At 39.6% G+C, this 12,971-nt stretch overlaps 1 protein-coding gene and 1 long non-coding RNA gene across 3 annotated transcripts in view; one reads left to right on the top strand and one right to left on the bottom strand.

Moving 5' to 3' along the window:
- Positions 1-9,231, top strand: part of LOC117949810 — a 21,786-nt gene extending 12,555 nt beyond the window's left edge. The window contains exon 3 of the long non-coding RNA XR_004657744.1: positions 9,148-9,231. This is a non-coding gene — a long non-coding RNA (uncharacterized LOC117949810). The remainder of the gene's footprint in view (positions 1-9,147) is intronic.
- hsf4 (heat shock transcription factor 4) overlaps positions 1-12,907 on the bottom strand; it is a 30,050-nt gene extending 17,143 nt beyond the window's left edge. Inside the window, exons 1-3 of one of the 2 annotated variants that reach the window (XM_034880355.1) lie at positions 12,344-12,907; positions 3,333-3,441; positions 3,095-3,222 (exon numbers count right to left, since the gene is read on the bottom strand). In XM_034880355.1, the coding sequence (XP_034736246.1) occupies positions 3,095-3,222; positions 3,333-3,441; positions 12,344-12,469 (363 nt within the window). In that variant the 5' untranslated portion in view covers positions 12,470-12,907. The remainder of the gene's footprint in view (positions 1-3,094; positions 3,223-3,332; positions 3,442-12,343) is intronic. The other variant, XM_034880354.1, reaches the window with a different exon arrangement.
- Positions 12,908-12,971: the final 64 nt, after the last annotated feature.

The raw sequence follows: 12,971 nt of genomic DNA, 5'->3' as shown, positions 1-12,971 counted from the left end.
TTCATTTAGCACTTTCCAAGACTTCTTAGAGTCACCCTTGGATGCCTGAATGAGGTATGAATAATGGTTACTTTTACTAATTATATGTGTGAGTTTATTCCTATAATTACTGTATAATTTCTTATTCTTGGCACTTGGTTTTTTTAAGAAATCTTTGTAAAGTGTGTCATTATGTGCGATAGATATCTTGGTAATCATACGCTCCAGATGGTTTGTTCCCCAGAACCATTGGAGAAGTTGTTGTTGTAGACTGCTTGGAAAGGGGCAGGCACTTTCCTTTTTGTGTTGAACAAACAGTTGCGGCTGTCCCACACACCGGGTGCTGTTTAATTCGTTCTGAAGCCTGACAAGATGGATTTGCGTTTGATACGTGATCTCACAATTCTCATGTGATCTTGTAATATCGTGACAATACAGCTGCCGTGCAAAGTAACCCCCTTGTGGCTAAGTGTAATAACTTTGGTAATCCTTTCACTATTCATCTAGTGAAATCAATGAGTCAACATTTTTGAGAAGCAAAAACAAATGTTTCCCATCAGTATCAGGTGTAATGTGTTTAATCTGAGTTTTCTGTTACACGACTAAAACAACTTTTGAACGCACACATGGTCCACGCTGGCTCCGTCCAGCGCTTAGCGCCGCCCATGACGATTGTGATTGGTTTAAAGAAATGCCAATAAACCAGAGAACGTTTTGCCGGAAGACTGTGTGGACTAGCCAGAACCTCATCCGCAGCGCTGGGAAGGAAGGTCTGGCAAGGCGTGACTAGCATTGTCATTGTGAGCCTGTCAGCATGGTGACGTTAACATTTAGCTCAAAATGCCACTGTGTCTAATAGATAAATCCAGGTCCTACGCTGCAGAGTAGACAAGCCACCATTACCGCGGTGGTACCGGACTTATAGACCATGACTTATAGATTCAATCAGCCAGTCATCTAACGCCAATTAAGATTACAATTTACAATAACATTTCAACAAAATGTAGATGTTTGCTCCAACAACAAATTGTGATTTAAGAAAGAAAAAAAGGAAAGTAGAATCTATGGGTGATCCGAGTATCCGGCTGAAACGAGTATCCGGTACGGATAAAGCACTTTTGCCGAGTACAAGTATTTTACGAGTAATATGAGTCAATATCCGTGCTCGGATTGAATACAACTCCTTAACTGGCCACGCAGCATTCTGTGATAATCACAGCGCCACCCCCCCGCCTACAAACACGCTCGGATCAATCTCACACACACACACAACATGGAGAAATGCGCTCCCTCGGCCACTCTCTCTCTCTCTCTCGCTCTCTCTCTCTCTCTCTCTCTCGCTCTCTCCCGCTCCGTCAGGCAGGCAGTCAATCGGGTCTGCGGGTCTGTTCCCTTAACGTTTAGGGTTTCATCAGCTTCAGGTTTGTTTTTAACTTCGATTTATAGTACTTACATAGTAACCAGTAGATTTCTGGTGAACGTGGGTTTCAGTCATGCTGCTCGGTTTAAATGCAACTCCTGATGCGTCTCTGCCATCGGAGATTATTATTTTTTTTACTGTCAGCTGCCCCACGCCCACTCTACCTCTGTGTCTCTCTCTTACTCACACACACACACACAAACACACACACACACACACACACCTGGTGTAAAAAAAAAAAAAGAAAAAAAAAAAAAAAAATCACACTGATCAAAACAAAATTAAAAGTTACAAAAAGAAAGTTATATTGAGTATGAAAACTCTTGTTCATTACATTTTACTTCATAATTGCAACGGCATGTGTTGTATGTTTGTTACCATGACAACACCATTGAGCTGAAGCTTGATGCTGTCATGTAAATATCAATCAGCAATAAGTATTAAAATTATTGATCAACTCATATCAATTGCATGCTTAAATAACATACCGGTTAAAGCCCCGCACATTTCAAGAGAGCCCGACCCATTTCCGGTTTAAATCTGACCACTTCCGGTTTAGGCCCCGCCCAGTCCGAGTACGGATCCGGATACAGATAATTCATGTGGTAAACAGATACAGATACAGATACAGATAATGCTGTACTAGCTCATCCCTAGTATAATCCACACACCTCTGCTCAATGAACTCATTTTACTTTGATAAATCTCTATTAAATCCCTACTGTGCAGTGTGCCGACAAGGGAAGAACAGATACCGCTAAAGACCTAGCTGTCTGCCTACAGAAGGGAGCCACTAGCCTGTATAGCTCCGTCTAACTTGGTACTCTCTTACGTTTCCTGTCCGAAATTCCATTTTTACAAATCACATGTTACTGTCTTTTGGTAGACGATGCGTTACTCTTGATTACATTCCAAAACACAAATCATGTTAGATTATTGAAAATAAAAAACTACCAAGTAATTTTTGCTGCGTTTGTTAAGCTACTCCACACACGTCTTTGCCAACTATCCACATACTGTGACAGAAACCATGTGTTCAGAGACCGGTAACTTTCACTTTTAAAAGGACCACACTAGTGTAAATGTGTTCCGTTGCACAATTCCCAATTAAAGACTTCTTCAGCAATGTAAATACAAAATCTGTGTACATTATTTTAACCCTTATTGTTGTCCTTGTTAATGTTTTCTACTGTTTTCAAATCTTCTATCTCAGAAATATGTTTTTTTCTTTTTACCAAATTACCCAAAAGCAAGTACAATTGCAAGTACTTGATCACTGCTTTGATTTAATTTTGAACATTCAATTTTATAGCATTTGAAAATAAGTAAGAATCCTAACTAAACGTTGACATATACAGGTCTGTGATTATCTATCAACCTAGGTTCCTCTAAAATAAGTCAAACTAATTCATCATTTCAAAATTAGGAATCATTTCCTATGAATGAGATTTGACCATCAATTTCAAAAATAAGAAAAAACTAGTGGTAATAACTTGGTGTTAGTAATGTTAGTGAAAAATCCAATCTGCCCAAAAAAGGGACAAAAACATCAGAAAATGTGTAAGTAACAAAAACAAAAACATTTAGATTTTCAATTTTGACCCACGAGAACAACACAAGGGTTAATAGACTTTCTGGTTAGTTTGCTTATTGGGACATTGTGTATAGTTGCATTTTTTCTGTGTGTGTCCATACCTTCCTCTTAATGTGTTCCAGCATGTGTTCATGTCCCTGGAGGAAGTACAGATGTTGGAACTCTGTATCGTCTCTCTCAGGCTTCACCAGACCGCTCTGCTCAATGTTCACCACCTTACGGAAACCATCTTGATGCACACACAAAAAGAGCAAACACACAAAGTATAAATGCATTCTGGAATTAAGGGGAAGAGAAGACAAGAGAAGACACCAAAAAGAAGAAGAAGAGTGTACTCACACATGTTGAGCTGTCGAACAAAGCTCGCCATATTATTGTGTTTAAAGTACTTTGGCAGAACTTCCTTGGCAAAGCGTCCCTGGTCAAACACATGGAAACTTGTCCCAGACTGAAAGTGAGAACAATCAGGAATGTAGTAAGTTTACAACATCTCCGCTCAAATCACATTCAGTGTCGACAGAGGGAACATTTATAGTCGAGACGGAGCCCCGGAGCCTGTAAATGATGGCTCAAGGTTTTCTTTTGGGTCCATTTCTAGTGAAATATTTTACTTTACAATCAACATGACACAACACTTGACTTGTCTGGTAACTCAGCCTGTTGTTTTCAGTGTGACTGAAAACACAAGGAAACCATTGTTCATGACCTATTTACATTTTTTGTTTTTTTTAAACGTTTAGGAGGGTCAAGTGATTGGCTCAACAGACATGGCGGCTTAAGGTATAGCTTCTGGCCCAATTTTGCCAAATAGTTGTGTTACATTAGCCTGAGAAGCCAGACCCACATCAAGATGTTTGGTCTGGGAACTCACCATTGGCAGGGCTCATTCCGAGGGGCGGAAAATTACATTTGCAGCCACTAGGGTGGGTGCAGATTTCTAGGCTAGCGTTATATGGTTCAAACTCTGATATTTTATTGCTTTGTGCTCGATAGTCATTTAAAGCAGAATTGCAAACAAAAACAAACCCTATTGCGGAAATATGGATGCCGTTGCAGAGGCACTACTGGAGGTCTGATGTGGAAAATGTAAAAACTACTGTAAAAGCCACTCAAGTACTCTTGACAGCCATGGCCATTCTTTTCAAGAGCTGAAGGTGAAGCTAGCAGAAACCAAAGATGCCACAGCCGCATCGTCGGGCTGAAAAAAGGGCTAGTAAGTGGCTATCAAGATTATGAGAGCCCACCAAATTTACAGTGAAGGCCCAAAGAAGAACGCCACTACTAACTGCACATTGATTTCCAATGCCCTCTGCTACACAACCAGGCAGGTGGTCCTACAGGCTGTGTGGAAATCTCCGCTTGTTGTCGGGGGCAGAAAGATTTGTTTTTTTCCAGGACTACAGCAACTTTATACCAAACCATGGATTCAGCACAAGACAAGGGTCTGGATTTTCCTGCTTTACCCGGCAACACTGAAGATCAAGGGAGGCTGCCAGTACAGAGCTTTCACCTCCACTAAGGATGCGGAGGATTACGTGGGGCCGTCTGCGCCCCATCCTATTGTGGCCGCGGAGACGGCCGGACTCTATCACAGAGCAATCCATGGATGAAGATCAGGATTAAAACAACTGCCTGATGAACACGGACTATTGGTTTGTCTGTTTATCTGTCCTGTTTAATACAGCCTGCGCTCCATAGGTTAGTTAGAACACTACTCAACATTGTGTACTGTGCTTGCTATTTTGTGCTTTTTATTTCCTGTTTTTGTAGACAGAACACAAAAAATGTGCATATTTTAAAGTAACATTTTTAAGTTAAAAAAGTGAATTTAGTGGAATTAGTTGCAGTTACAACCAGGTAACTACCCTCGTACTCTTGCCTTCCCTTTTGTGTCACTGTCTTATTGTTTTTGTTATGTGTCTTACATGTTCTGTGTGTTAAGAGACTTAACTTTGGATGCATTGTTGTTTGGATTTAATGAAGTGAAAGGCAGTAGCATTCCCACATCTACTTTCATTTAGAACACAGCTTTTAATAATAATGGGTATTCTTATATTTTTAATTTGGAACTGTGATGACCTGAATGCAACTCAAATCATATGAATGTGTGTCTCCGGCCAGGATAGAAAACAGTAACTGCCCCTCTGAAAACAGTGACTACCCTTCTGAAAACAGTAACTAATCATTTGTTACCCTATTGAAAAACAGTAACTACCCTTCTGAAAAAGGCTAACTACCTTTCTGAAAAACTGAAATTACCCTTCTGAAAAACAGTGACTACCCTTCTGGAAAAGGGTAACTAATTATTTGTTACCCTTTGGAGAAAGAGTAACTGCCCTTTTGAAAAAGGGTAACTACCCTTCTGAAAAACAACTAATCATTGGTTACTTTCTAAAAAACAGTAACCTATCATTAACTATCATTAACCTATCTTTTGTGTACCTTATTGTAGTAAGTGTTACCTCATATTATAGCAAAATTTGCAGCATCCTCAGCCTTTTTGGTAAGGTAACTTACCCTAAAACTCAGCCTAGAGTAGTTTTATTCTCCCCGAAACCAGTTTCCATTTTATATTACACTGAACCCCGAGTTGCACCCGATGCTGCACCATAAATATGGAAATGTGTGTGAGTGTTTATCTGATGAGGAAGTGGCACCTTGTACGCAAGCCTCGGCCACCTTGAATGAATGTGTGTGAACAGCGAATGGTTGCTGTACTATGTAAAAGTGCTTTAAGTAGTCGTTGAGACTAAAAAAGTGCTATATAAGAACATCCATTTACATTTAAATTTGATTCCAATCTGTATGAAAAGGAGCAGGGTTGTGCACAGACATTTGGAGGGGCCATTGCTCTAATCTGGACAAAAGGCAGCGCCTCTGCACCCGTTCAGCCTTCAAAGATGGAGATGTCTCCAAAGAAACATAAGTCTGAAGAAGTTCTATAGTATAATGTACCTTTAAGTTAAGAAGACTATTGGCTGCAGCATCAATCTTTTTTCTTATTGCGCTTTTACTGACATCGCCTTTTTATAGGAACATTCACCACACTGATTATGCAGAGCTCTATCTGATTCGTTGAGTGATGCTCCGCAGTCTCTCCCTCCCTCTATGGTCTGGAGACGTGTGCTAGGCCTCATCTAGAATAGAATGATTAGACTCTGAATAAAGTAACTTATTCAGTATACTGTACTTTTTACTACTAAAAACCTGAACACTGACACTGGTGCTGCCAGTTGACCTTTAGACTGTGGCTGCCCTCAATGATTCTGGTTGAGATGACTAATGTTATCATTTGGCAATTGGCACCATATATAATATTTAAGTGTGTATATATTATAAAGAACAATTACAACATCACTACAACTAATAAATGTATTTTACTCAACTGGAGCTTTTGATATACATAAAATAATAACTAATTCACAATGCTATACATGGCACACTAACAATTTACTGTGTAACTATTATTAAATTAAACATTTATTTTAATTAGTTATTAGCCTACTCCAACTTAAAGAAAATGCTTCTGATAAAGAAGCCCTACTTCACATAAAATGGTCGCTTGACAATATTAAATACTTCTCTCACAGCTGGCCTGCTGGCAGTTTTAGTCAGCTCTGCAAAGTTGCAAATATATTTTAAATACTAGGTTAATTACATTAATCAATTGGGACCTTAATGTATCAGCTGATAACAAAATAAGGCGCCTTTCACTTTCACGTATAACCCAGCATGATTCAAGAGCCAAGACCATCAAATCTGTACCTTTCTCTTTTTTTAAAGGGCGCACACTAACGGACGCAACGTAGCTACGTCAGCCTACTGCTGCTACAGCTGTCATCACCTTTGGTTGAAAACGTAGCATTTTACGTTACCATAGCTAAGGCAATGCTGCTCGATTTGAGGAAAACGTTACAAGCTGAAGCTGTATATTACTAGAAGCTCAAGTGGATTTGTTTGGCTACTTTTCACAGGGCGTTTGTCATCATCTTGAAAAATGTACGTGAAGGCAGAAAGGCTTGGCTTTCCCTCTTTCATTTGCGCTACTCCGTGTGTGAGAATACAAACAAAGTCACGTAACTGGGGGCCGAAGGCATCGCTGAGGGCAAGATTGGAGGATATATAGCTATTTAATGGGATTTAGCTTTAGTAATGATTGAAGCCACCACAGCAAAACAATTAAAAAAGAAAGAAAGAAAAATGTATTTAGGCTCTTTCATCAGAGGGGCAGCTAAGCCAATCAGGGTAAACGGGCAGTTGCCCGGACAAAAATAGCCCGTACCTGTACACGTCCCTGAATCTGAGGTTACTTTGGATAAATCCCACCGTGACAGCTGGTTGAATCAGCTTGACTTGCCTCAGTTGTCAGCAGAGGAATCAGCTAGCTTGGACAAATAGATTACTACTGAAGAATTAAGAGTGGCAGTACAGAGTATGCAAAAAGTAAAATCACCGGGCTTTGATGGGATTCCCTTGGAAGTCTATGCAACTTTTTGGGAACATTTGGGATCTTCCCTTCTTGACATGATTAACTTCTCTACTAAAAAGGGTGAATTCTCAAGGGATGTTAAGAATCCAGGCAAAAACATTGTTTACTTTTCACTGCTCAATTTTGAGATTTTGGGCTATTTATCTTCAATAACATGTCTCCTTTCAGACTTGTGGTGAAAATACACATTTGGTCTTTATTTTACTACAGTTTGTCTGTTTGCCTCTTTAGATTTCTCCTAAATTAAACAAAAGTTGGCGTTCTAAATCATTCTGCTGCCCCACAATTGCTCTCTGCACCCTGTCATGTCATATACCGTTAGAAAGATCTCTCTCTTCATTACAATTTTGTCGGATCTAAATATGGTCCTTTTTTAGTAGCAACCAATCGTGATCGGTGGTTTAATTTGTCCTAATTAAGCAGGGACAGGGCTTAAAGTTAATATTAATCATCAGAATTATGGCTTCTGTAGCAGTTTGCAGTGTGCCGTCCCTGCAAAGAAGATACAGACAGGCAAAGTGTACACATCTACGCGACTTCCGGAATGATGTGGCGTGTAATGTGTGTGCATCACAAGTCATATATTAAATACATAGGTGTCACAAATATACTATACTTTACTGATCGCAATAAAACTATATTACAAAACAATTACAATACACAACAGTTACAGTTTTTGTATAACACAATTACTATATAATACTAAAGTGGTTGTGAGTCCCTCAGGCTGTGGCTAGCAGATCCATGTTTAGCTGCCAGTGGAGCTGCTGTCCCTTGTGCTAGGAGAACTTCCAGCTTCTTTTCTGGTTTTAACTTTGGGAAGTTTTATTTTTGGGCTATTTTTCCAAGGTGTAAATATCTTAGTGAAGATACTTTTTTACAGTGTAGGAGGAAGTGCATCACTGTTGGTGACCCAGTTGGTGGTTACTGAGCCTGTCTTTAGTCAGGATCAGTCAGGGGACAGGGCAGCATTCAAGGAGGTGGGTGCGCTCCACCTATACACTGGGCATGAAATAGTCAATCTTGATTGCAAAAATCACACTCACAAGCACATGGGCACAGCGCTTAGGAAACCGAGTGCTAAATGTAAGTTAGGTGGCTAAGGGTCAGGGTAAGCTCACTGACAGGAATTATTACAGGGGGGCATTTAGAATATTCTAATTAGAATTGGTTATTCTAAATAGCCCCCCTGTGGCACGCTAGGTGTAATCCATCCTGGTGTTGCTACAGGAGAGCGGAGGAGAATGGGGGGAAAAGCCAGAGAGCCATAGGCTGCACACAGGGAACTTTTTATCACGGGAGGTGGGTCAGAAGCTCATCCTTGTGTATCACCGGTTATCCAGTGACAGCCTGCTCAAGCGCATGCAGCAACCCAGAATGCCAACGCATGCCTCAACTGGGTCAAATCGGCACGATGTCCAAAAACATTCTGTGTGGGGAAAAGCAGGGTTGAGGCTGCAGCCAGTATGGGTATTTATATATGCAATGAGGGTGCCTCTGCCATGCTGGCTGTGATGGAGAAATTGTGGCTTGAGAACACAGTTGTAACTGTCAGTGAAGGATGACCACAGGGTTAGGATCTCAGAAGCCAATAGTGTCCATTTTGCCAGTGCAAAGTGGAGCCATAAAAGTGTAAGCTCTGCCAAAAAGCTGAAAAGACGGTAGAGGGCCCAACATATGTTGCTGGCATGGATACGTAGACGGTAAACTAACTTGGGGAAACTAGGCTGTTTGTGTTCTCTCAGTCTGAAGTTTCCATTTCTCAAGGCTATTGGCAGTATTTTATGATTAAGCAAAAGGAAATAGTCATGATCCCCTCTGTAAATGTATATTCATTGAATAAATCTACAAAATGCAAAAAGAGTTTTGAACCTTATTTTTTTTAATGTTAAGATTTTTTCGCTTCAAAATATATGCAAATTATCGAATGTTTAATTAGACATAACCTGATTTGCATATTTAAACATCAAATTACAGAAAACCTGCAATACATAAATATGCATATTTTGTGAAATGTGAAATCATGCTTCCTAAGTGGTGAAAGGAGGAAGAAGGTAACTTATTTTCACCAGAGCGCAGGATCTATTCATCAACAGACAAATTCAGCTCAGTCAGCCAATTAAACAGACTCTCTATCTCTCTCTCTCTTTCTCTCTCTCTCTCTCTCAATGATAAGTCATGCTCTGTCTCTATCTCCCAATGTTACAGTCTTACCAAACAACTGTTCTGTTTTAATCTGAAAATCTGTATTGTGTAACGTACTGTAAATTCTTTACATCGGGAGATAGCAAAACCCATTTGTACAAGAGGTGGGAAATGTATAAAGTTTAGACACTTCTAAATAGACGTTGCTTTCACCTTATGTGGTGATGCTCACTTGCCTACTAACAGTCTGACAATGCAACAGCTGATGCTGCACACTCTAACTACACATGTCACGAGACTGAAGAGTATCTGTCTGTGTTTGTCTACTGAAAAAGAACTGAGAAGCTGTCCTCTAGCTGTTCATCACTGTAGCCTGGTCTTTATAACACACATCTTATCCTTCACAACTCATTCCAGAGGACAGAGATACACACAGACAACCCACGCGTGGTCTGTTTTCATCTAAGCAACACTTAAACACAATTCACTCACCAAAATGATACATTTTTAAAATAGTTATACAATGATTAACTACTTCTATTATGTCACACAATTGAACATGTAGCTGCTTACTCTGGGTCAAAGGCCAAAGTGAAATGCTAATGGTGTTGTTCGGCTTTGTGCTCTGTTTGGTTGGTAATGTTTTTAGTTCTGTGCCGTGTCGTGCTAAGTTCTTTTCTTGCTTATTTGCATTTTAAAAAGCCTTTTTTCAAATTGAGGTCAAAGGACCACTAATGAAAAATAGCCTTTTTGCTAATTCTGGCATTTTCAATCCATGTATAATGATGTGTTTTATTCATCTGCAGTGTCCAATTCTTAAATATACTGAATTGAATTGATTGTAGAATTTAAGTGTCACATCACAATGCCATTTTAACCCCAAATAAAGCACAATACTTTTGCAGAGGATAAAAACTAATTAAACAGATCCCACGCTTACAGTAAATGCAGACTCGCAACCTGACAAACAAAAAAAGTGGGATTTTTATATATGTATTGTGATATTCCATTACTGTAGAAAACTGTAAAATGTCAAGAATAAATGGGTAACCAACCATGAATATAATCATTTATAAAAAAACTGTGGAAATCTTCATAAGTACAAGCTTGTTGTAAATTGGTAGTTTTCATCTTTTTTTACCTCATCAGACAGGCTGTACACAGGTGTTCAGATAAAACTCTAAAGTAGGGTAAAAGAAAGAAATAGGATTTTACATGATCCCATTTGTTTTTGGGATCTCTTACAGAAGTCCCAAATCTCTCATATTTCTAGTGTCTACAAGGTGCCAGCAGTTCTGCCAAAGAGGGATTTCCCCTCTGAACTTATCAAATGGTTAAACACTGGTAGGCCTGAAGAGGTAAAATGATCCAGTATTTCACAAAACACTAAACAAATGTTTCTTCTTTCCTAGTCCAGATTTATTTTGTCATTCTTCAAAGGGGCCCGTACCCAAGGTGGGCAACCACTGGACAAACTACCTGACATAAGGTCATTAAATTAGCTCCAACTTGTCGAGCTACATCAGTACACATTAATGCAAACTTCCTCAATAAGGACATATTATTCACAGGGGTTTAGTGGGTAAAGTAATACTTTATGTATATTAAACTGATGACACTGCACTTTTGCTTTCTTCTGCATTGGTACTTTTACTTAAGTAAATGATCTGAGTACTTCTTCCACTCACTGTTGTAGACCTTGTCCCTCTGCTAGACCACAACTTACCAGGAGTTTATCAGGGCTGTGAAACTTTAAAACAAGCTGCCCTAAAAGCACAGGCCACAAACACTAGCTTCATCAATTGGCTTTTATGTGTTTATATGATAAACCATATTCATTTTAGAATATTATAAAATACAAAATAAACCTGTGGGTAAAGCTTTTCCTTTTCTCTGGGGCTATTCTGCTTCTTGAGTAAGCATGCTAAACAAGTGAGTTGTTAGCAAGCTAAACAAGTATGGAAGTAACAGTTTTGTTAGAAAGGTTAAACAAATATGTACTAGCTAGGATCAACGATAAATGTAGCTAGTTATCAAGCTGAACAAGTATGGAAGTAGCAGTTTTGTTAGCCAGGTTAAACAAGTAGCCATTAGCTAAAGTCAACGGTAAATGTTGTTAGTTGGCAAGTTGAACAGGTATGGAAGTAATGTTAGCAATTTTAGCAGTTTTGTTAGCAAGGTTAACGTTACAAGTAATGTAAGCTAGCTAAGCTTAACAGTAAATGTGTAGTTTTTTGTTCAAGTTCATTATCCCTAAAATGTTTGTTGTTTGCTTGCTGTTGCTGAAAAAAGCCCTGTAAATACTGTGTATAATTTACTCAATTCAATTCAATTCAATTTTATTTATAGTATCAATTCATAACAACAGTTATCTCAAGACACTATACAGATAGACCACACTCCAGAATTTACAAGGACCCAACAGTTCTAGTAGTCTCCTCCAGAGCAAGCAACAGTCCGACAGTGGCGAGGAAAAACTTCCAAGTCACAATTTATTATAAATGCCTTGTGTGATACAGTAGCTAATGTTTTCTAATTATTTGATCTAAATGTGCTGTTGCTTATTGGAGAACAGAAGGCAGATGATGGACACAACAGTGTGGTAACTATGGAAGACATTCAGGGTTAAGAGTTAGTTTTTTTTTGTAAACAGATAATTAAATTCCAACAGAGTTTCTACAGTATTATGTACAGTAGGATTTGAGGACTGACTCACAGCGCTCCAGCAAATGAGGTGGTTGGTATCTGGATCCTCCACCAGGGTCCACAGCTTAGTGAGAAAGGCTGGAACATTGCTGGCGTAGCTGCCATCTACACCCATGGCACCTGGAGACTCCTGCATACTGTCACCTGTCCACTGCCAAGATGGCTCACAACAGGAAATCAAATGTGAATGTGTGTGTGTGTGTGTGTTTGTGTGTGTGTGTGTGTGTGTGTGTGCGTGCGTGCGTGCGTGCCTGTGTGGGCCTATGCGTGTGTATGTACGTGTTCAGACTCCCAGTTTAGTCCATGTTGGAGAAACTCCACTTCTAATGATCCGTTACTGATAATCCCAAGTTTGTCTCTGTCTCTTCGATTCCATTTCACTCGGTCAAACTGTCTCTGTACATCCTTTGTCCACACAACTCACCTTGTCCACAATTTTCACTTTCTCTTTCCTTGACCTGTCTATTTAACATAAATATATCCTCCCTTAATCTAGCTTAGTTGCTCTTACAGTTTCTATTTTCTCTTTTGCTCTCCTCTCTCTGTCCTCCCTGCCACACCAGTCATCCAACTGAATGTCATCACAGAAGGTCCATGTCAGCACACACACACACACACCATCCCCCCCCCCCCCCCCC

This window comes from Etheostoma cragini, chromosome 8, assembly GCF_013103735.1.
Source record: "Etheostoma cragini isolate CJK2018 chromosome 8, CSU_Ecrag_1.0, whole genome shotgun sequence".
Taxonomy (NCBI): Eukaryota; Metazoa; Chordata; class Actinopteri; order Perciformes; family Percidae; genus Etheostoma; species Etheostoma cragini.
Note: the sequence above shows the minus strand (reverse complement) of the source record. Positions and strands in the feature narration are given on the sequence as shown.